Source organism: Acanthochromis polyacanthus, chromosome 11 (genome assembly GCF_021347895.1).
Source record: "Acanthochromis polyacanthus isolate Apoly-LR-REF ecotype Palm Island chromosome 11, KAUST_Apoly_ChrSc, whole genome shotgun sequence".
NCBI classification, from domain to species: domain Eukaryota; kingdom Metazoa; phylum Chordata; class Actinopteri; family Pomacentridae; genus Acanthochromis; species Acanthochromis polyacanthus.
This window is the reverse complement of record NC_067123.1, coordinates 40,742,721-40,766,068: the sequence shown is the minus strand read 5'-3', so window position 1 is coordinate 40,766,068 and position 23,348 is coordinate 40,742,721. Positions and strand designations below refer to the sequence as shown.

The 23,348-nt window shown below is 39.5% G+C and overlaps 1 protein-coding gene and 1 long non-coding RNA gene across 51 annotated transcripts in view; one reads left to right on the top strand and one right to left on the bottom strand.

Annotated features, from left to right (window-relative positions):
* Positions 1-12,152, top strand: part of LOC110950977 (carcinoembryonic antigen-related cell adhesion molecule 20-like) — a 46,151-nt gene extending 33,999 nt beyond the window's left edge. For all 50 annotated transcript variants that reach the window (XM_051956184.1, XM_051956186.1, XM_051956205.1 and 47 more), the window contains 2 exons: positions 6,546-6,582; positions 8,719-12,152. In XM_051956184.1, the coding sequence (XP_051812144.1) occupies positions 6,546-6,564 (19 nt within the window). In that variant the 3' untranslated portion in view covers positions 6,565-6,582; positions 8,719-12,152. The remainder of the gene's footprint in view (positions 1-6,545; positions 6,583-8,718) is intronic.
* A 2,414-nt stretch (positions 12,153-14,566) lies between these two features.
* LOC127536282 (uncharacterized) lies at positions 14,567-15,630 on the bottom strand. The gene is made up of 3 exons (XR_007945276.1): positions 15,323-15,630; positions 15,099-15,290; positions 14,567-15,066 (listed from the first exon to the last, which is right to left on the bottom strand). It is a non-coding gene; the product is annotated as an uncharacterized LOC127536282 (long non-coding RNA).
* Between the last annotated feature and the right edge of the window lie 7,718 nt (positions 15,631-23,348).

Genomic DNA, 23,348 nt, shown 5'->3' with positions numbered 1-23,348 from the left:
TAAGTGGTAACCCTGTACCATGTCAGAAAAAAGACGATCACAAGCCTTCCAGCTCCTCCTTCAGAAAAACACAGAAAATGACCTCAGTGCACAGCAACGTCGTCTGGGTGAAGGTTTAAAGTTAAACCGGTTCTCTTCAGGTTAAAATAACACACACACACACACACCCAGTGATGTGCATTTGTGTTAGATTTGTGTCGTCATTTGCAGAAGAAATCAGCATTTCTTCAGTAAACTTTTTGTATATTATTTTATTCACTCACGCATGACTTTCTTCTGCATCGTGGGCGAGCGACACGGACGTACAGCCACAAACCAAAACAAAGATCTCGTCGTCTGATAGTGAAACCGGAATCCTGTGGGTCTGAATGAGGAAAGAGCTCTGGGTGCAGACGGATAATCTGCAGAAAAGCAGCGTCTGAACTCGTACAACACGGAAAAACACCTGCAGAAAGCAGGTCTGAGAGAACCTGCAGCGTTTTAAGAGGATTTAAACGATGAAATCAGTAACTATCAGCGCCGTGTTCCTCACAGGTCAGAGTCTCTGCTAAACCTGCAGCAAACGTGATGATGATGCTTCATAGACTTCAGTCTCTGAACTCCAAACCGTTCCTCCGTGGTTTTTTCTGCTCCTGTGACATTTTTAACTGGAATATAAACTCCTGTGACTCTATGGAAACAGAAGAGAGAGAACTCAACAATGGCTTCTGTTTTCATTTATTTTTGGAAAAACTGAGGAATGCATGGAATCAGCATTTGACATCACGCGTCCACATGTGTTCCAGCTGCTGCATACAGTAGAACTACAGCCTGCAGTTCAGCTGAAAACTCTCTGAATTTTCCTCCTGTTTCTGTTGGTCACAGCTCAGTCACTGATAGCTGACATTTTCCTCAGAGGATCGCAGAATTTTTAGTTTTTTACCAAATCAGGATAAATTAAATGATTTATTTTTAGCTAAATTTTCAGTAAGACGCATAGAATGAAGTCATTTTGATGGAATATCACGATACGTCAGATGGATGATCAGGAAGCTGAAATCCTGATGAGTGTTTGTGTTTTTACTGTTTGTTTCTCTGATAAATGGTGTAGTTTTGGTGTTTTTGGGGTCAGAAGGTTACATTTTTTTGCATTTAATGACAGCAGCAGTTCTGTTCGGGTCATCGTGTTATTAAATAAGCATTTTTTTGTAAAATATCAGCATAGGAGTTAGGGCAGTACTGGGAAATATGCGTCTCTGTGCACCTTACTTCTGTTATTTACGACTGTGTAGTTTAACTTCTACAAATGTGTTGTTTTTCACACCAACCTGCATGAAAGCTGTTTGACTGTGCTGAAGGTGTCCTCAGACAACTTCCTGCTCCGTTTACTGCTTTTGTTCTGAGTCATCTAGGACAGATTTAAGGTACTTTTGGGCCAGTTTTTCCATTTTGTAAAGGTTTTAGGGCACTTTAAGCTTTTTTTCACAATCTTTGACTCACTTTGGACAATTTTTTTAACTATTTCAGACAAACTAAACAGAAAGACTTCCAGGGTACCAATGATTGTTTGTAGGACTCAGACATCAAACTGCTGGAGTTTTACTGTTCAAACTGGGATACATCCCATAATAATGATGCTCAAAGTTGGTGGACAAAAAGCTTGTTTAGTGTTTAGATCGTGGCGCCTTTAGTGGATGTAAAATTGATCTGAGGAAAGAAAGCAGAAAATATTGACATTTTAGAAGCTTCAGAGGATTTTCCTACAAAAATGACTCAAACTGATGAATTAAACCAATAAACTGTTGGCGTTTAGTCGATTAATCGTCCCAGCTCTGTTCACCGTGACGTGAAATCAGAGTTTGTGGTGAAACTGGTCGACTGGGTCTGAACTGGAGGAGAATCAGTGGAAACTCTGGTCGGATTCTTCTCCTCAGACTACAAAGCTACATTTAACACAAACTCTGAATCCGATGTGACTCATCTGAGGAGAAAGCTTCCCCTGTCATTAGCTCTCTGTGTTCAATCAGCGCTTATTTTGTCATTTGACGAATTGCTTAATCTTGAAGTAATTACAGGGAGCCGCTGAGATACAATAAGTCTTTAATTGGTGACATTAACCGCAGTTTTTTAGTGAAAATACGTGTTTCTCTTTTCCCTTTCTGTCCTCGGATCAGTGAAACGTTTAATGGAAACCAGCCATCGGTCCTTCCTCTGTCTGCTCCTCTTCAGGAAAACAAGCTGCCAGCAGGGAAAACCCGTTCACGTCACACCCCTCATCGTAATTACTAGCTGGATATCGGCGTTCCTGGCTCCAGAAAGGCATCAGACATGAAACTAAATGACTTTTATCCACAACCACGCAGACGGTTCAGTTCAAATCTGTGGCTGCAGCTCGTTTTTCAGCCCATTCCGCGCAGGAATTGGAGTGTTTTGCGTGTTTTTGAGAGTCTTGAATGCTCCTGAACCTGCTGTGAAAATCATTTTTACTCTAAAGATAAAAAAACATAATCCTGCACCTCTACACAAACTTCACAACCACACTGTAAAAAATGTTTGTGGATTTTACGGTGAAAAACGGTCAAACCACGACGGCAAAAACCTGTAAACTAAAGCATTTTATTTGACACTGAATCACCGTAAATCAGTTAATCAGGAGAAATGTAGAACAATGCTGCAGTTTTTGCATTTAATTCTCAAAGAATTCAGTTTTCACAGTTTAAAGTACATGTTGTTCTCCTGTCATGCAAACATTTATAATGTGGCATTTTGTGCATTTAATACATGTAAAAATACAGTTTGTAGTGGTCAGATCGATGTAGTTTTGTGTTAATAACGGACACGTGCTTTAATATTTATGACAGCTTTAATGGCAGTTTCTGCTAAAAATCCACATATTTAATGTTAAATCCACGAACTGTTAATGACGAAAAATGCTGTAATATTTGTAATAAGTGACAAAAACTTTATTTTACGTGGTATTTTCATGTAAATCTTCAAGTTTTTGAAGGTTAAAACAGTAAAATAGTTAATGAAGCACATTTTTTACGCTAAAATCAACAATATGAAAACATTTTCTTTACAGTAAATGTGGAAAATGTGATTTTATGGTAACATTCTGGTGACAACAGCTGCCAGAATTTAACCGTAAAAACTTTTTTTTTACAGTGAATCCCTAAACGTGGATAGAACCTGAATATCTTCTCTGCAGCCATAAAGCCAAAAAGGGAAAGTGGAATTTCTTTCATGATTTATTTGAGTGTTTTACGACAAAAAAAACCCTCAAACCAACGTGTGCAACATTTTTCTGCAAAGGTGTCACTAATACTGGAAGAGTAAAAAACAAACCTTGGCTGTAGAGATGTAACTGCTCACACTTCTACAGCCTGCTTAGGGACACAGACTCCGTGTAGAGAAATGAGAAATGTAGAATGAAGAAATGTTTTAATTTTAAGCCCACATTTGGTTTAATTTACGGCTCGAAGTGCAAAGACGAGTAGTTCAAGGACCATCGGAAAGTGGAAACTTCAGGATTTCATTCTGTTTTCAGGGTTTTTGGATCTGTTAAATGATTTGTTTTGGGGGGGGGTTTGTTCAGAGGATTAAAAGACAATCTGTTAACATTTTGTCAGGTGAAAGTAAAATTTCTTTATTTTTTGCTGCAGTTTTTCAGGATTCGTTGTATCTTCACATTCTCTGGTGTCTCTGATCTCTGGAGCCCAGCATTGCTCTGTCTGGTTTCTGACTGACTTTGGTGACCTTTTTCTGGTTTTAAATCAGACAAACTTCCATAAACTGCTGCAGTTTTTCCACATGAGTCCAAACATCACACATGAGCAGATCAAAGACTGCCTGGAAGTTGAAAACTTCATCATTTTTTCGGTTTTTGAGTTTCATACACAGATAAATTGTGTAATTTTGGCATATATTAACACATAAAATGCTTTTTAAACTGTCTGGTGGGTTAAATGAGTCAGAAACAGCTCGTTGTTGATTAGAAAAAAGGCTATTTGTTTGATTCTGGCGGTTTGTTTCACATGAGTTGACTCCAGCGTTACTCTTGTGTTTGCTGTAAAGCCTGCTCTTGGTTGACCTTTAAAGTGAATTTACACACAAACACAGAGACTCCCTGCAGCAACGTGGCAACACAAAGACACACAAAAGTGTTCAAACAACAAACCAATGACTTTTAAAGCTACTTAAGTTCAAAAAAAGCTCCTGGTCTTCAGCGGAGCGCCTCAGAATCAGTTGTTCTCCTCCCAGCAGGGCGAGGCCGGCGTTCCAGGGAATGCAGGAATGTCGCTGTCATGTCTGCACTCGTCTGCTTCTGCTCACGTTTGTGTCGCTGCTCATCTTCATCTCCCTGCAGTTGCTCGGTCATCTCCGTCTCATTTTACTTCCGTCTCTGTTCTGTGAAGCCACAGCGGCCGCTTTCGTTTCCTGGTTCGCCTCAAACCATCCGTCGCTCGTTTCCAGCCGTCATGCTGCAGAGCTGAAGCTTCTTTGGCTTCTTTTCTGAAGGAAAAACTGCTTCAGGTGATTTAGAGGCAGAAAGAAAAACAAAACAAAAAGGTTTTAAAAGGTGCAAAGTCACAAATAAAAGGCAGATAAAAGTAAAGAGGAAATCAAAATGAGACTGTAGTTTTTACAGATTAAAAGTAGGTTTTTTTTGTTTCTAGGATTTTACAACTCTACATAATCACCATTCATGCAGATTTTCAAATTAAAATGCAGTTAATATTTGTGCACATGTGTGATAAGAATCAGAGCACCAACCACTGATTTATGTCCTAATTACTGCAGGAATCATTCAGTCTGTCAGTCCTGTCACTAAAACTCTGTGTTTTAGTTCAATTAACAATGAAAAAGTGCTTTCAGATCATCTTTGTAGAGTTCTGGATCTGAGATAAAAGCAAAAATATGAATCATTCTCTGCTTCCAGTTTTCTGCTTTTCTTTATTTATTCCTTAAAAATGAAAATATTTGCTGGTTTTACACTCTTGATTGCATAAAAGAAGAAATTTGAAGCAGCACGGTTGTTTGAAGTTCAGTTTATGAATTTAGATATTTCCATTATAAAATGATCATTTAGTGGCTGTTTGAGTTCAGAGGCTCAGATTTAATGATTTAAAGCAGAACTTTAACCTCCTGTCAGCAGGAAATGACAGAAAATAGTTATTGATGGAAATATTTGAATTGAGGGTTCACAGCTCAAAATTCACTGAGATCTGTGAAGTTATTTGATTTCTACAATGAAAAAATGAACATATTTCCATTTTTAAACCACAGAACAAAGCGTGTTTTCAGGAGCTGAGTAACAAAATGCTGCAGAGTCTCAACACTTTTATTTTCTGATCATGTTCATGAGCAGCAGCATCTCCTCCCTGCTGACCTCCTGCTGTATCGCTGCTGAACTTCTGCGTGTTTGAACCCTGATGTTTCGTCTACCTGCTCCGTTATCAGCGACCAGAAAAAATGTTTCTGTGATAAGATTCAATGATGAACAAAAAGCTATTTTTAAAGACGCTGGTCTGATGTTTGCTCAGAGAAATCCCTCCCTCCCTTCTCAGAGGTCAAACGGAGGTTTGAAGGAGAGCAGATGGAGTCAGAGTGAGGAGGAGGTCAGACGTTCTGCAGCAGTTTGATCCTTCATGAAGCTGCAGACATCAGAGGGTTAACTCCAACCCGTAACGGCTGGAAGAGTGGAGGATGAACTTTAGAGTTGTTGCTTGAATAATTTAGAGGTTTTAATCTTTTAAAAATCACCAAAATATAAACGTAGTGAGGAATGTTGACTTTATTAACTTTTTGGTCTGAATCATATTTTGCAAAAAACAGAAAATGCTGCTCTCCTCGGCACATTTGTGAACTCCTAAATGAGCCAGCTGTAAGCAGGAGTCATGGAGCAAAGATTCACTGAGTTTAGGTTGAACTGCAGGCAGTGGAGAGGAATGCTGATGGGTAGGAAAGGTTTATTATCTGTTTATCAGCCTTTACTGCAAGTATGGAAGGAATGACTGGGTTTTAACTCCCTGATGGTCCCTGAACGCATCATGTGGGATGTGGAGTTCCCTCAGGAAAATTAGACAAACTTTAAATGAGGATTTTTCAATATTCACTTAAAATCACTTTATTTTAACGTTTTGACAAAAATAAACCGTTTGCTCTGACCAGATTCTGTAAAAAATCTCATTTTTTTGCGTTTATCTTGACGACCAGACGCCGTTAGTGACGACCGGCTGCAACCAGCTTTTAGCTCCGTCTTCATGGTCAGCGTGTTGCCTTCAGGTTCACCTTCTGCTGTGGTTTTCCTCTCCAAACATGCTGGAGGATGTGGGTGTGAGGCGGTTTTAACGCTGCCACTGTTCCAACATGTCAGTTGAGGTTATGTAATCCTGGATGTGTGTTAGGAAGTGATGATGACCTGAACTCTTTATTCCTGTTTTATATTATTTACTGCTGCTGCTTGAAGCGTCTGAAACGGTGTGTGACTGAGTACAGGTCATCTCTGCTCTGTGAAGCAGCGCTAGCAGGACGTCAGCACTAATCACTGTTTTCTGTCTCCTCAGGGTCGAGTCGCCGTACTAAAGACGTCCTGCTCTGCTGGTAAGTCCTCTGATGACTCCTCGTTACGCCTTACACCTAAATTATTGGCTAACAGCCGCTGCCAGAGCAGGAAATTACACATTTTTGCAACATAACAACATGAACTATGACAAGAAAAGCAGTCAGAGATCAGTCCTCCTCCAAGGCTGCTCATTCCCCCGTATGTCAGAAATGCAGCTTTAATTTATTAGTTATTGATGATCAGAAATCACAGCAGCATTTATTATAGATGTACCCACAAACACACTGACCTTACACTGAGCACAGCCGTGTGTTCTGTATGTGTACGTTATGTACAGATACCGGATCACGTGACCTAAATATGTAGCGTCGGCTCAGAAACACCCCCACAGTTTAATCAGCTGTTCCTTGGATCATTTCTGATGGATAAGTCCTGATAAGTCCTCAGAGGTGGATTTGTAGTAGGATCACAATCAGCTGCTGTAGTGTTCACTGGTTGTCATGGTTACAGTGACGCTGTGCTGCTATCTGGTCATGATACAGAAATCTGTAACTAATCTGTGGATCCAGACTATAAGGACAAAAATTAGACCAAAAATGTCAAAAACAACCGAGACTGTGCATAAAGTTCATCACAAAAATCTGTGTTTCTACAAATAGTTCATTTTTTACATGTGTGACCAGAACGTTAGAATAGTTTTCTGTATTTAATTTAACTGTAACAGTTCTAATGTGTTTCACAATGAGGACTTCAGTTAATCCTGACATTCTACCGACTGCTGGAGCTACCAGCCGTAAAACATCACACACCTCCACATGATGCTGTGTGTTTACCTGTTTACCTGTTTACCTGTTTACCTGACTGTTTACCTGTTTGTCTGACTGTTTACCTGTTTACCTGACTGTTTACCTGTTTACCTGTTTGTCTGACTGTTTACCTGTTTGTCTGACTGTTTACCTGTTTGTCTGAATGTTTACCTGTTTGTCTGACTGTTTACCTGTTTGTCTGACTGTTTACCTGTTTGTCTGACTGTTTACCTGTTTGTCTGACTGTTTACCTGTTTGTCTGACTGTTTGTGTTGAAAAAGTGGATACGAAGGTTCGGCTCCACTCGGTCGAGCAAACAGCCCGGGGTGTGAGTGTGTGTTCAGGTCGTAGCTTCCTGAGTGTGTGTGTGCTCTGAGTGTGTGTGTGCTCTGAGTGTGTGTGTGCTCTGAGTGTGTGTGTTCTGAGTGTGTGTTGGGCTGTGAGTGTGTGTGCTCTGAGTGTGTGTTGGGCTGTGAGTGTGTGTTGGGCTGTGAGTGTGTGTTGGGCTGTGAGTGTGTGTGCTCTGAGTGTGTGTTGGGCTGTGAGTGTGTGTTGGGCTGTGAGTGTGTGTGCTCTGAGTGTGTGTTGGGCTGTGAGTGTGTGTTGGGCTGTGAGTGTGTGTTGGGCTGTGAGTGTGTGTGCTCTGAGTGTGTGTTGGGCTCTGAGTGTGTGTTGGGCTGTGAGTGTGTGTTGGGCTGTGAGTGTGTGTTGGGCTGTGAGTGTGTGTGCTCTGAGTGTGTGTTGGGCTGTGAGTGTGTGTTGGGCTGTGAGTGTGTGTGCTCTGAGTGTGTGTTGGGCTGTGAGTGTGTGTTGGGCTGTGAGTGTGTGTTGGGCTGTGAGATCAGAGGACGGTCAGAGCAGTCTGAGCCCTGCAGCCTCTCAGCTGTTTACTGAGTTTTCCTCTTTGATCTGTGAGACGACAGACGAGGCTTCAGTCAGACGAGCTGTTGATGTGCTGAAGGACTCAGATCTTCCTGCTGGAGATGTTTGAGGATGAAACAACACGGATTTACACGTTAAACAACGTAGAGCAAATGGACGGACTGAGCAGAGAGGAATGTTTGATTGTTCATCAGAAGGTGGAGCATCCTTTGTAGCATCAGTGTTCAATCATTCAGCAGCAGTGGACTTTCTGCTGTAGATCTTTGACTTCAGACCATTTATAACTTTGGAGACATTTCTAAGTTCTCCGTCCTTCTAGATAAACAGGACTTAATACTGCAGTGAAAAATGAATGAAAACGTGACAGAAATAACTAAAGTCGGCTCAGAACCTGCTTGAAGTTCAGTAAAAATGCAGGTTTTCCTTCGTAACGAGCAGAAGTGACGCTCTGATCACGTCTTCTTCTCTCTGTTTCTCTCTCTTCAGGCCTGAACATCGTTTAGTTTTCCTTGATTTCCTCGTGCAGCCTGGAGGACGATCCGGCTGGTCTCCTGTGAAGCCTTCATCTGACCAGCCATCCCATCATCCCCTCCTCTCCTCCTTTCAACCCACACCATGGATCCTGGCTGGGTTTGGACTGTGAGCTGTTGTTTTATGTGTTTTTGGAGCTTTTTTCCCCCAGATGAATCGTCTCTTCCTCCTCCTCCTCTACCTGCCGTCAACAAACGTCCTCCTTCAGCTTTTGTCTCTTCCTTTGGGGGAAGCTCCTCGTCTCCTGGACCGAAGCTGACGGCCGATGAGTGACTTTCTTTATCCTGCTGGAAACTTGAGGACGCTCGAGGCCACACATGTGGACGTTCAGGTTCACAGAAATGCTGTGGTTTGTTTCATGTCGCTGTCTGTCCCAGGCGGGTGGAGCTTCAACCTTTAGAGCTTCATTGGATCCAGAATATCTCAGTTTGTTGGTTTCTAACACGTTTTCCCTCCAGGTTTTTCTTTATTTCCTATTTGTTCACTGAGGTTACTTAACAACTTTACTGTCGTTTCTCTAGTATTTCTGTTTTCACAGAAAATAAGATCACTTTTTTTTTAAATTCGCTGGCATTTACTGTGTAAAACACCCCCTTTTAAAGCAACATAGTATCCCCCAAATAATAAAAATAATAATTTTTATTTATATAGCAACCAATAATAAATAATAGTACAAGTTGTTTATAAACTGATTTTATAGATATTTAAAGATGCTTTAAATGATAAATGAGCTTTAAAAAAGTTTTTTTTATATAAAAACGTCAGTTTTAAGGGATTTCTTTGAACTTAATACCCAAAAGAATGAAAATAAAATGTGTTAAAACTGGTATAAAATGACAAAAAAACATTATTGGACCTTGTTGAATATAAAAAAACTCATGCAAACATAAGTTAAGAACAGAGTGAGTGTATTAGAGCTTTTATCTCATGGACACAGACAAAAACAAAACAGATCTAAACATAATCTGATAGGAAACGTATTCCAGTGTGTTTGTTTTCAGTTTAACTCAGTGTTTGGCTCATTTGATCCATCAGTTAAACTCCGTCAGCTGAAGTTTGATGAACCAGTGTCAGTAAAACCAAAAGTCTTGAGCAAATTTCCGACTAGAGAGGAACTAATTTAGGTGCAGAGATGTCAGAGCTTGTTAGATAGATAGTGATGTATACAGAAGGGACCCGAGTTACTGTTTAGTTCTACGAATATCCACTTTATTAGCTCCACCTGCTAAAGCTAACATGCTGCAACCTTCTGGCTTTAAATGGTCCTTCATGAAAGCTACGATCCGTCAGCTGGTCCAGCTGTTTCTTAAAGCATTAATTAAACGCTGATTGCATCGATCGTTTGTGGTGCTGTTGAACACAAAGACAGGTGTTTCTGTTATTTTATCCATCAACTTGATATCAGTGAGGCTAGCTTAAATACCAGAAAGACCAGTCAGTGTCAACAATGATGAGCGTACAGCTAAAAACAGCTGAAACCTTCATAAAGGAGGATTTATTGGAGGACTGTTGCGTTAAACATGCTGGCTTTAGCTGGTTGGAGTTAATAAATGTTGTGTTTTTGTTATTTTAGGAGTCAGATTGTTGGGTTGACTTTGGTTTAGTGGTGACCAGGTGTAAATACGAAGCGCTTCAGAGGGATGAGTTGGTAAATTACAAATAAATTCAACTAGACTAGGACTCCTGAAGATCTGGTTTAAACAGCAGGCCTAAGCGTGAAACAAATGTGGTCTTAAATGTTGTTTTTGGTATTTTAAATTGGATTTGTTGCTGTTTTTGAATTAGTTTACAACCCGCAATAGAAAAATAAAGACAGAAATGAGCTTTTATTATGTGGATAAACCATTGAAAACCCACCAAGTAGATGAACCAGAACCAATGTTTCTGGTGAAGGAACCATTGAAACCCCAATGGGTTTCTTGCTGGGTTTTTAAAGGTTCCTCCACCAGAACGCTCTCACCGCTTTATTTTCCATTTAAAGGTTCAGCTTTGTAATCACTTCTAATCATATAATTGCAGGTGTTTGCGTTGAAACCCGGCGAGGAGGTTGTATATTTGAAACCCGGCGAGGAGGTTGTATATTTCCAGTTCACATAATCCAGAGGAGAGCCAATAAATAAGCGAGTTGTCGTTTTGACATTTAAGGTGTGTTGATTGATTGAGAGATGGTTTGTCGTGCAACGCTGCAGGAGATTAATCCAGTGAAAGTCGTCCAACAACAAGATACCAACACAACGAGGACGTAAACACTAACGTTTCATCAGATTTGAACTTTCTAACCTTTAATACAACCCAAAAGCTGCAGTCCGTGACTTAAACAAACACCACTACACCAACAAACACTCAGTTCCTCAAGGCTGGAGTCCTTCCTGAATCTTTGCTGGCTTCCTTCCAGCTGTTTTTGCTTCACCTTTATCCTCCTTCTCTTTATTTCCCATCATGCTCGGCGCTGTTTGTTTAAATCCTCTGTAGAGATGCGTGAGAGCCGACAGAGGAGGGAAAAGTTTAAGGTGGCAAGATGCAGCAGGCAGGAACGAGCCGGAGAGGTGAAGGTGGAAAGAAAAGAAGAAAGGGGGGAAAAAAGGCGGGAAGGTGGTGACATTCTTTGATTTTTGGAGGGAAAGTTTGCTTCAGGGCGGAGCTGCTTGGAAGTTTAGTTTGTTTTTTTAATTTTAACCACGATTGGTTTAGATGAAATTAAAGCTTCTTCAGTTTATCACAGCACCTGGCTTTCATTTGAAATGGCTTTTCGTCTTCTTTGAAGTTGAGCTTTTCCAGCCGGATCACCCGTTTAGTTTCTCGAGTATTTTGCCATCCAACCTCATGATTCCTTCCTGCGCTTCGTGTGGTTCCTGTGTGATCTCAGACTCCATCATGCACTGATCTCCAGTGGGAAAAGTATTTATTTTGTTTTTTAAAAAGGAAAAAAAACCTGAATAACTGGAGCTGAAGATCATAGCTGGTCTGCAGGTCACACATTCAAAAGCTCAGTGACTTTTTTTTTTGCTGTTTTGTGTTTTCATCCACAGAATGCCCCAAAAAAGTCTTTCAGACATGTTAAAGTTTCCGGTTTGGGATGACCACAGCACAGAATGTATTCAAACCAACATGTAGATATGATGTGTTCGAGAACAACGCGAGCAGCCTGTAAATAATACCGTTCAACACTGTAAACAGTTTGTGACGTTTTGTTTGTTTGTTTGGATATATAAGGGGTTTTATTTCTCGTTATGATTATTATTTTCACAGATGTTTTGTTTTATGTTTACAGAACTGTCTCGCCTCTATTAAATGTACACAACCTAAAAAAAGATGAATGTCCCCGCGGTGAAATCATCCTCACAGCCCTGTAAAGCCATAAAAGTTGTGGAAGTATTTTCCTAAATGTCCTCTGTTTGCCGTGTTTTATTTAAGTTCTTACCCCCAGGCTTCTGTTTGGATGGTTCAAACTCAGGAAACAACCAATCAGAGGCTGTGTTTGTTCAAACCGTCCAATCAGAGATGGAGCTTTGGCAGGTGTGTCTGGAAGTGATCTACAGCTTTTGGAGGAGGGTTCAGTCTGTCCTCACCTGCCACACCTGAGAGAACACACACACACACACACACACACACACACACACACACACACACACACACACACACACACACACACACACACACTGTTTTTACAAGTCCTCCTGTTTCTCTTTGAGCTCAGGTTTGAACTTTGAGGGAGTTTTTTTGTTCCTCAGATCCCAGAACCTCCCGTCAGGTTTCATATTTTCATTATTTTTCGTTCTTTTTCTTCTTAACAGTTAAATTGATGCAATTCAGAACCAAGAAATTGTAAAAAGTAAAAAATGAAATGAAGAAAATAATTGGATTTTCAACTTTCCAACGCTCCTTGAACGTGTCATCTGTGAAGTTCAGTTGCATTCGGAAAACTCTGGTTTAAATCACGATATTTCATCATAATCACTTTATTCTGCACGGTTCACTTAAAAATAAACCATTTGCACCAGATGCAGTAAAAAAACTAAATAATCCATCAGAATCCATGAGTGACTGAAAGGCTGTCAGAAAATATAGAATGTTTTCAGGCTGTGTTGAGTTTATAAAAATGTAAATATTCCTAGACAAGTCCTCTGAACCCCAAAATCTGCATTCAGATTTTATTTTTTAATAAAAACCAAAATCACACCATTTATCAGCTCAAAGCTGCAACAACAGAAAAGATCTGTACAATTTCATCTTTCCGACGGTCCTTGAATGTATCATCTGTGGCGTGCAGAATGATTGGGAAAAATCAGCCTGAAATTGCAATATTTCATAAAAAAAATGTCTTTATTCTGCAGGTTGCATTTAAACAGTTATCCAAAAACAAACCATTTGCAGCAGACTGTGTAAAAATAAATGAAATTCTGTCGCTGAGCTCTACTGAGAATCCGTTACTGACAAAAACATTGAGAGAATCTGTAAAGGTTGTAAATATATAAGCCTAAAGGCCACAGCCAGCAGGTTTTCTTTTTGAGAAAAAAAGCCCAAGTAATACAATTTATCAGTCAAAAATTACAAAAAACTGTGCCTTTTCAACTTTCCAATGGTCCTTGAACGTATCGTCTCTAACATCAGTTTCATCAGGAAAAAAAATCAGCTTAAAATCACAGTTTTTCTTCAGAATCACTTTATTCTATGTGTCTCGTTAAAAATAATTCTCCAAAAATAAACCATTTCACACCATTATATGGCATGTATTGCATGTTGAAGTCAGCAGTTACAGGACAAAAACATTCTGACTTCTCGGCTGAACTGCAGGCAGTGTTTACGCCGAGCAGACGTTCAAAAACTAAAACATAGTGCATCAACAGTAATAAAAGCAGCATGGCTCAAACACAGAGGAGCAGGCTGTTGGGATTTGCATTCAGAGGTGAAACATCTCTCTAATGTGCAGCGTAGTGAGAAAAACAGGTTTGTGGAGGTTGTAAAAATGTAAATATTCCCATCAGGTGACCTATATAGCATGTGAACACCTGTGGGTACCTGTACAGGCTGACTGTAGGTAGATTAGTTTGAAACCTGTTTAGTCTTAATGTCAGGGCAGAAATGGAGCAACATGCTAACTGTTCAAATGTAAATGTGTATTATATGGACTGGAAACGTTTCTTGTGTCCATCCAATCTGTTGATAGAATGGAAACTAGTGGCTGAATGGAGAATTCAGGCCTTTCAGTCACATGACTCATGACAGACAGGTAGCAGCTTTAAAGCTCCTCACATGATCCAGATGAGCTTCACTGATCAGTGAATCTCCACGTTTACGAGCAGAGGTGGATGGAGGCATTCAGATGTCACACCCAGACTCCTGTCTGTGGTTAATGTCAGTGGAGGATTTACATACATGTAAATTGTGGCTCCTGAGGGTAGAACTTAAAACAATAGCACTCTGGTAGCGGTCAGGAGAAAGTTACAGCAAAGGACGATAAGAAGAGTTCAGAGTCTAGATCTGAAATATTACCGTTTGATCGTTACAGGACTGCACAGGTGGTGTAAAAACGAGCACAAAATGACGAAAATTAGACAAAATGACAAGAAATGGACACCAAACTATCACAGAAAGACATGCAATTACCTAAAAGAGATGCAAAATTAACACAAAATGTCTGTTATTTTACCCTTATTCAACCACGAAAAGTCACGATTGGTGTCAGTGACCACATGGGCTCAATGTGCAGAAATCCTACCATGAACATCTGGATGTGTCCGAATCCAAATCCTGTGAATCTGCTTTAAATTCATTCTTCTTCTTTAAGATTCAGACAAATAAATCAACTGATTCCAAAGAGAAGCAGTGACCTTAAACAGCCCAGTTCAGTCCTGGGAACAGACACAAAAGCTTTCTGTCTGTTTTTATGATGGACATAAATGTGTAGATATGAATCAGCTGTACAGTCATTCAGTCCATCAAACATAAAACACAATCAGTCTCCTTTTGATCACAGTAATCTGATGTGTTTCAGTTCACAGCTGTACCTGATAAAGTTTTCAAATGCTTAAAATAAACTGCTTTCTGTGATTTCATTTAGTCTTTCACATGTTTTTGTGTCAGTATGTGGAGTTCTGTCACATTAATTAACTTCCTGTGTCTCTCATCAAACCCTGACTCACCTGCAGACTAACTCACCTGTAGATTAACTCACCTGTAGACTAACTCACCTGTAGACTGACTCACCTGTAGACTGACTCACCTGCAGACTAACTCACCTGTAGATTAACTCACCTGTAGACTAACTCACCTGTAGACTGACTCACCTGTAGACTGACTCACCTGCAGACTAACTCACCTGTAGATTAACTCACCTGTAGACTGACTCACCTGCAGACTAACTCACCTGTAGATTAACTCACCTGTAGACTAACTCACCTGTAGACTGACTCACCTGTAGACTGACTCACCTGCAGACTAACTCACCTGTAGATTAACTCACCTGTAGACTAACTCACCTGTAGACTGACTCACCTGTAGACTGACTCACCTGCAGACTAACTCACCTGTAGATTAACTCACCTGTAGACTAACTCACCTGCAGACTAACTCACCTGCAGACTAACTCACCTGTAGATTAACTCACCCGTGTGTCTCGTTTTAGTGCGACACAGACTGAAATGTTTTTGTTTGTCTTTTTTCTTATTGTTCTGCTGTTTCTGAAATCCGTCAAATAGAAATATTTAAACCCAGACTCTGGACTGAACTCTGCTTTTTGATCCGCGTGTGAAAATCCTCACTTTGAGGTTGATTTGCACCTTTTTCAGATGATAATACCTTTTTGTGTTGGCTTGTGTGTCTTTGTGGTCCTTTTTTGTGTAGTGGGACCCTCAGTCTCCACCCTCTGTTCACTGCTGCTGCTTATAATGATCAGATCAATGTGACAGCTAACAGTTTAGAGACATTAAGGCTTCGGTTCTGCACAGTGGACGTACATCTTGTTTAGTTCAAGAAAACAATGAAATACGGTCCTGCTACCACAGTTTAAGCTCAGTTTTCCTGCATTTTGCCACAAAATCCCTCCAACAAATCAGTTGTCTACAAACTGTGGAGCTTTTCTCAGATGATGCAAGACAAAGGTTGAGAAGTTCTGGAAGAATCAAAGATTGAATGAGGACACAGTCATGTTGAAATGTTGGCTTGCATCAGTGAAGTTGTCCTAAACTTCTTCCACACAACTGTGATGACAAAATAAAAGTAGCCGGTAATGTGTGTAAACCTCTGCTGCAGGAAGTTGTGATCAGATCAGTTTGTGAGGTTTGGCTTCGTTTCCTGTTAAAATGACTTTATTCTGAGTCACTGGGTGATGACTGTGGTTTCTGTACACACACAGTACAAAACAAAGACACACACACATAAAAAGGCAGCGTCTGTTTACACCAACACAAGGGCAAATACTGGCTGATAACACACTAACACATTCTTCTTCTGTTGCTGCTAATCTGCTCTGAAACTGAACCAAACCTAAACCAGTTTCTGTCTCAAATTTACTCTGCAGTAAATAGATTTAAATTTCCCTCTAGTTTTTATAAAATACACACAAATCCAGACGGTGTTATGATGGAAGGTTTAGAAACATTCAGGGCTGTCAGCTTCTAAAGGGGTTATTGCAAAGATAAACTTCATACATGCACAAAAGCCACGACACAGCTGTCCTTTATTTTTTTTAGAAAGGGACAATGTACATTAATCAACATTTTAACGAATGTAAATGCACCTGAGTTAGCAGAAAGGCGAGTTTCCATAGATAGTCCCTCCGCCTGTTGTTAATTGGCGTCCTTAAATAAATAAAACAATGACAATAAGAAAAACAGTGTATAAAACAAGTTGAAACATCATGAATGTCCTCATGAATGTGGTCTAGCTAATACGAAGTAAGTAATGGACGTTAACAGACCCTGAAAATATTGCATTGGGAAAAAAAGGGCTTAAGTCAACCACAGGAGGCACTATAATAGACAACAATGCAACTTTGGAAGTGTAAAATCACATGCATCATTTCCACATTTTCATGCCACACCCAGGTCTGCCTGTACTTCTGTTTTTCAACATATGGACTTTTCTGAGCTCGCTGTCAGTGTTTTTCTTTTTGGTTAACGTTCAGTGGAGCCCTCTAGTGGTCATAATGTGTGATTATCACTCTTCTCCTAAAGTATTTTCAACAATGCTGCATCTACTTAAAGGGAACATTTTGTACAATAACAAGGTTTCACATATTTTGAGACAGACTTAAAAAGCCTGTCTGTGCTGTTTGCATCAGATTTTAACCCTCTGAACCCCAAAAATCTGCCAGTAAGTTTGAAATACACCAAAAGAAATCCATTTATTAGAGGTAGAAACTGAGACAACAGAAATGGTTTCCACTTAACAACAGTCGTTGAGTGGAGCATCCAGTGGAAAACTCAACCAAAGCTGAGCTTTAAATTGGGATGTTTCATCAAAATCTCTTTATTTTAAATGTCTTGTTTAAAAATTTGAATAAACTGAACCCATTTAAAGCTAAAAATGTGGCGCTCCTTTGCGTTACCATGAAACCATGACTGACTCAGCTGCAACCAACAGTCATGGACTAAAGTTCAGGCATATGTTGGCTGAACTGCAGGCAGTGTTTGCATAAAGTAGACAGCATGGAAACAAATAATGTGAGCAGATATCGATGGTTTAGAGTCACCATTTTATTCATTTTTGTCTTTTCTGTATTTGTGTGTCTTCAGCCTTTGTCACATGTTTGAACTTCCAGATTTTTTTCTTCACAATAAGTAAAAGTCTCAGAATCTGACCTAAACATTAAAAGTGCACATTGTCCACGTTAAAATTCAAAAGTAATTTAGGTTCAAAACCTTCTGGCATCAAACTGAAGAGAAGGAAGGACGTCCCATCTCTACTACTGAGCACACATTCAGTTTGTGTTTGTGTGTCGAAGCACGAACAGCCGACAGGACTGAACACGCCTGCAGCATTTACCCAGGAATGTGTTACAATGATCCATGCAGGCGGTGAGAGGGGGAGGATGGACAGGAACACCGCCTCTTCATCTTACCTTTCATTTCTCTGAATCTGCTCTGTGAGGTCACCGCTTAATAGGAATCATCATTTATACCGCTGCTGTTTTTCTTTATCGTTGAGTGAATCTGAAGCAAACTTTTGAAATGTTGCAAATAAAGTGAGTTACGTCCTGTTGCTTTAGGGCGAATAAACTAGGCGGCCTAGTGTCGTCAGAAGGGGGCGCTACAGGCTATGTGGCTGCAATAAAGACAGTAGAAGAAGCTGAGTCGTCTGCTCACCACTGAAAAACCTAGAAGAAGCAAAGTCGAAGAGAAGCGTTCAGGAATTGTCTTGAGTTAGGAAAGTTGAAACTATTCTGTCCTCTCAGCTGGTGTTGATCATGTTTCATGTTCTCAGAAGACAAAGACGTTTAAAGAAGAGGAAAAGTTGATGGGTCATGTGAGTTAATGTTGGAAATTATTTGAAAAAAAGTGTTTCCATCTCACTTGAGAAAAAGTGACCATCGTCATTAAATGTTTTTGTGATATTTCGCTGTTTCCATTAGCATTTATTAAAGGGATCAACAGCTAATTGGTGTCAGAGACAATCATTTGTTTTTAATTCAAAACTCAAGAGGTTTGTTGTCATATGTGCAGAAAGCCAGACATATACACTTTTCTGCTCATCCTTAACCAAAATCTAGACAATGTATAAAAAACTAAAACCTTTCTAAATAAATAAGCAGACTGGAACTGAAAGCAGCAGTGGTCATAAAGTGGACTGTGCATTTGAAAACTTTACATACATACATACATACAAATGTGCATGCATGCATGCATACATACATACATATGTGCATACATGCATGCATACATGCATGCATACACACATACCAAATTCCTGCCTCCTTGGGGAGTAATCATAAACTACATAAAATACTTTGAGGTAAAGTAATCTGGACTCCACAGCAGAAACTGGTAGATCCAAAGGGGTTCTGATTCCCTGAGTTAAGGTATAATATGGTATATGTATTTAATAAAGTATCTACAGTATATATTATCTATTATGGTGTCCCACAGGGCTTTATCCTTGGTCCTCTACTGTTCATATTTTATGTAACTCATTCTTTCGGCTTCAGGATAGAATTTTTTGTGAGAGTGCAATTTCAAATCTCCACCAAAGATTCATTGTTTACATTTCATTTTATTGTTCTCAATGATGAACAGGAAAATGACTCCAATCAAGCTAGCTGTTAGCCCTACAAGCTAATTTTCATCCATTGTCCTTGCAGTTTTTAAAATGCTTGTGTAGTTTGGATAAAATTCCTCATCACAAATAACACATGCAGTTACTCCAGTACATCCAGACTGATTTCTAAACTAGCACAGTTTAGCTCTAATCTGCTGGTAGTAGGTACAGAACATGACCCAGCTATCACCTGAACCTAAACGTCCCCGCTCTACTTGGCAGAACTGGTTTTAGATATGATGCAATATTCCTGTAAAACTTCAAAGCTTCACTATGTTGATGTTCTTCATGACTCTTCTAAACGTCTTTACTCATCCATGTGGATATCAGGCCACATATTTGTTGGATCCATTGCTCTAGAAATGTGGAACAGCCTGATCCTTCACATCAGGACCTCTGGTCATTTTTCAAACCTGTCTGAAAACCCACTTATACTTCTTGGCTTTCAAACCATGATGCATTTAGATTGTTGCTTTTATCTTTGTTACTTTACTGTTTTACTGTTTTATTGTTTTATTTCCTGGAGTGCTTTAGGTTTTATGGTATCGAGGTGTAAGGTGGTTGTTTCTGAAACACAACCTCTATCTACAGAGCAGCTCTGGTGAGCACTTCTCTGTCTTCCAAGACTACTGAGACGAATCTTGGAGTTATTCTTGAACCAGGATGTCCTTTACCTCAAACAACACAAGTCTTTAGGACAGTCTTCTTTGACTGCTGTAATATTGTTGAAATAAGGTACATCCTTTCTCAACATGATGCTGAAAAGCTTCAAGACTTTTCTCATTCATTGCTATCATTCCAGTCAGAGGTCCATGTCAGATTCCACACTGAGAAGATTCAAATTTGTAGTTTGATTTGACTGATCAGCTGTTCGAGAGTTTCCATCTCAGCTTGGAAACTGAATTTCTACTTTTTTCTGGTCTTATTGAGGTTGTTGTGTTTATTTCTTTGAACTTTTGTTGCCTCATGTTGTACCAGGTTTAAACAAAAGTTCAAATAAAACATAAATAAAGTCAAAGGTATATATTTTGATTTTTAGTAGGCCATTTTAAAGGTCCCATGAGGCGAAATTCCATTTTTTGTGTGATTTGTACGCCTTGGTGTTGTAAAATAAAAGCTGTGACAATATATAGAGATAGTATTTGTGTTGTTTAGTGCAACCTAAGCCCAGCTGTTTACATCAGTTTACTTCTCTCCTGCTCTCTGTGCTCACATATACTGCATTTCAATACAGTCAAATGTGCAATAAACCTCATTCTCATTTGTATATTTTTCAGTTCTGTTGCCAAACAACAGAAAAAGTATGACATAGTGACTAGAACTGTTTATTCCATTTAAATGAGGAATTGGAAGTGATGGAAAGTCTCACACCCATTCATGTCTACATTGGCTGTCCTACAGTCAGCTGTTTTACTTTACGCTGCCAATCACAGACACAGAGAGTCTTCTTCCTGAAGGGGGCGTGGTCAACAGTGAAACATTCCATTTAGAATGATATCTATACAGTCATGGTAAAATGAAAAAAAATGTGGCATTTAGAGCTAAAATAAAATGGAAGAGACATGTTGGAAACATTTGGTCAGAAATGGAACCTTTCGTGTTTCATTTCGAACCAGAGTTTCAGTGTCTTTGCCGCCCTCTTGTGGTGAAGGGGTTTATAACCTCAGACAATCTGAATGAAACTGGTTGAGTTTTTTTCTTTTCTGTGGAAACAGAGAGCCTCCTTTAGCTGTTGTCTGTGGACTGTTGGTGTAGAAATGGGTCACGTCAGCGTTAAGACTCTTATAAACCCATGTGCTGTCAGTGTAAACTAATAAGTGTGATACCTTTACACTGCGGGAGCAGATATGTGTGTGTTGATGAGCAGCTGTGGGCCTGTACCAGCAGGTTAGACTGTACCTGGTGATTACAGGGTAGCATAATAATGGCATTGCAGAGTGGAAAGGCGGGCTGCTAAGTCACCGCGAAACCACAAAACCTCCTTTCTTTCTCTTTCACAGGTACAGTGTGGGAGAACTTGTTTCCTTTGCCCTTCACATTTTAAAGCTTTCTAAAAACCAAAGAACCACGCTGTGCGGTTCACTGTCACTACAAACAGCTGTGATTTTGTTTTTTTGGCTTATCAGTCAGCTGAAACTTAAGGCTGGCTGTAGCTCTATATTTAATGAGCAGAGCACTGAGAGTGATATTGATCTCCTCTCCTTCTTTCCTGGAAGAATACACACATCTCTAAGAAAGCTTGAACTGTTCCTTTAAGTGGTCCTGACTTAATGGTTGCCAGCTAATGCTCTGGGAGCATTTCTTTGTTTGTCTTTATGTATCAGAATGACTGTAGCTTTATATTTACAGACCGATGAAAGTGGCTGTGATCTTAAACGTATATTCATCTTATCGAACTGGAAAATGTTACATAAAGTTGTCATTTTTATCTGTGAACTGGATCTCTAGAGGAAGTGGTTGAAGAAACATCATAGTATAAGTCCAGTGTACACTGATATGTTGTTTACCAGATCCAGTCTACTGCATTTGAAAGATGACTTCAGATCAGAGGTCACAGTCCTGATAGCATGAGGATAGAAGCTCTTCCTCGTCCTGTGAAACAAAGAGGAGTTCCCCGACCGGGAATTGAACCCAGGCCGCGGCGGTGAGAGAACCAAATCCTAATAAAGTTCTATCTATCTATCTATCTATCTATCTATCTATCTATCTATCTATCTATCTATCTATCTATCTATCTATCTATCTATCTATCTATCTATCTATCTATCTATCATTCTATCTATCTATCATTCTATCTATCTATCTATCTATCTATCTATCATTCTATCTATCTATCTATCTATCTATCATTCTATCTATCTATCTATCTATCTATCTATCTATCATTCTATCTATCTATCTATCTATCTATCTATCTATCTATCATTCTATCTATCTATCTATCTATCTATCTATCTATCTATCTATCTATCTATCTATCTATCTATCATTCTATCTATCTATCTATCTATCTATCTATCATTCTATCTATCTATCTATCTAACCACGAGACCGCCAGGGAGCTGGTATGGCACAGGCCACCATGGAGAACATGAAAATATAGCATTTAATGTAGGATATTCTGAAAAGTCTGTCAATAAAAACGTCATAGTACAGCATGTGGTTAACAATATCATAGAATAGCGTGTCGCTAAAAACGTCATAGTATGTCGTTAAAAACATCATTCAATAATTTGTTGTTAAAAATGTCAGACATACAGACATGTATGTATTTATATATGTTTTTTATGTACGTATATAAAATTGGAAACAAAAATTTACATACACTTACATACACTCTATGATGGAGTTATTTGTGTTTATTTGTATGTATGTATGTACATTTGTATTTATGTAAAACTTTGTGTATATTTATACCTGTTTGTATGTACATATGTATGAATGCACGTATGGCATATATTGTGTATTAATATATGGCTCACTTCGCTTAAATAACAGACTTATTACTAAGTGTGCAGGACGGCTGCTGGCATGATCCTGGATGACCTTTCATCCATTCAGGTTCATGTCCTTGAACTAGGCCCAGTCAGTCTATAAACAGGTGCATGCATATGTCTGTATGCTGGTCCATAATGTCTGTTTTTGTCACCACACCCATCAGTAGAGACCTCAGAGCTGCTGTAGCTTCATGGTTGATGGACGCTGTAATGAGAGTGATATTGATCCTCTCAGGAAGAAGGTGAAGAAGCACTTCTCCTGAAAACTGCTGAACTGTTCCTTTAAGTGGTGTTGACCGAATGGTTAATGACTTCCTCCCTGGAAGTGGTTTGTGTCCTGAAGTATTTATGTGTGTGTGTTTGTGTGCATGAAGGCATCACAGGAGTGGATCATAACTGTCTAATACGTTTGCTTTAAATGGATTCAGTGTTTTATTTTGAAATACGGAGGTGAGGTAACTAGATTTTTGCCACTTTACAAATCATTTATTGCTTTGGTCATGCATGAATTCTCCACAGGTTTCTCAAAGGTCAGCCTTGACAACTTGGGAATCTCCAGAGGAGTTTAAACTAAACCTGTGCAGGTTCTAACAAAACACTTCTGCAAATAAAAAGTTTAGAAATCAAAACTTCCCGGAATGTATTTAATCTGCGGGGTGTTAAACTGTCAGAAGGAAAGATGTGTCCCGACATGACGTCCTGCAGCTGATGGGAATGAAACAGCAGCAGGAATGGAAACAGAAACGTTCCACCTTCAGTAAAATGTGGACGAGAAGGATCCAGATCAAGGAGGAAAGTGAAGCAGAACGTCTCCTGGAGGAGCTGATACATGGA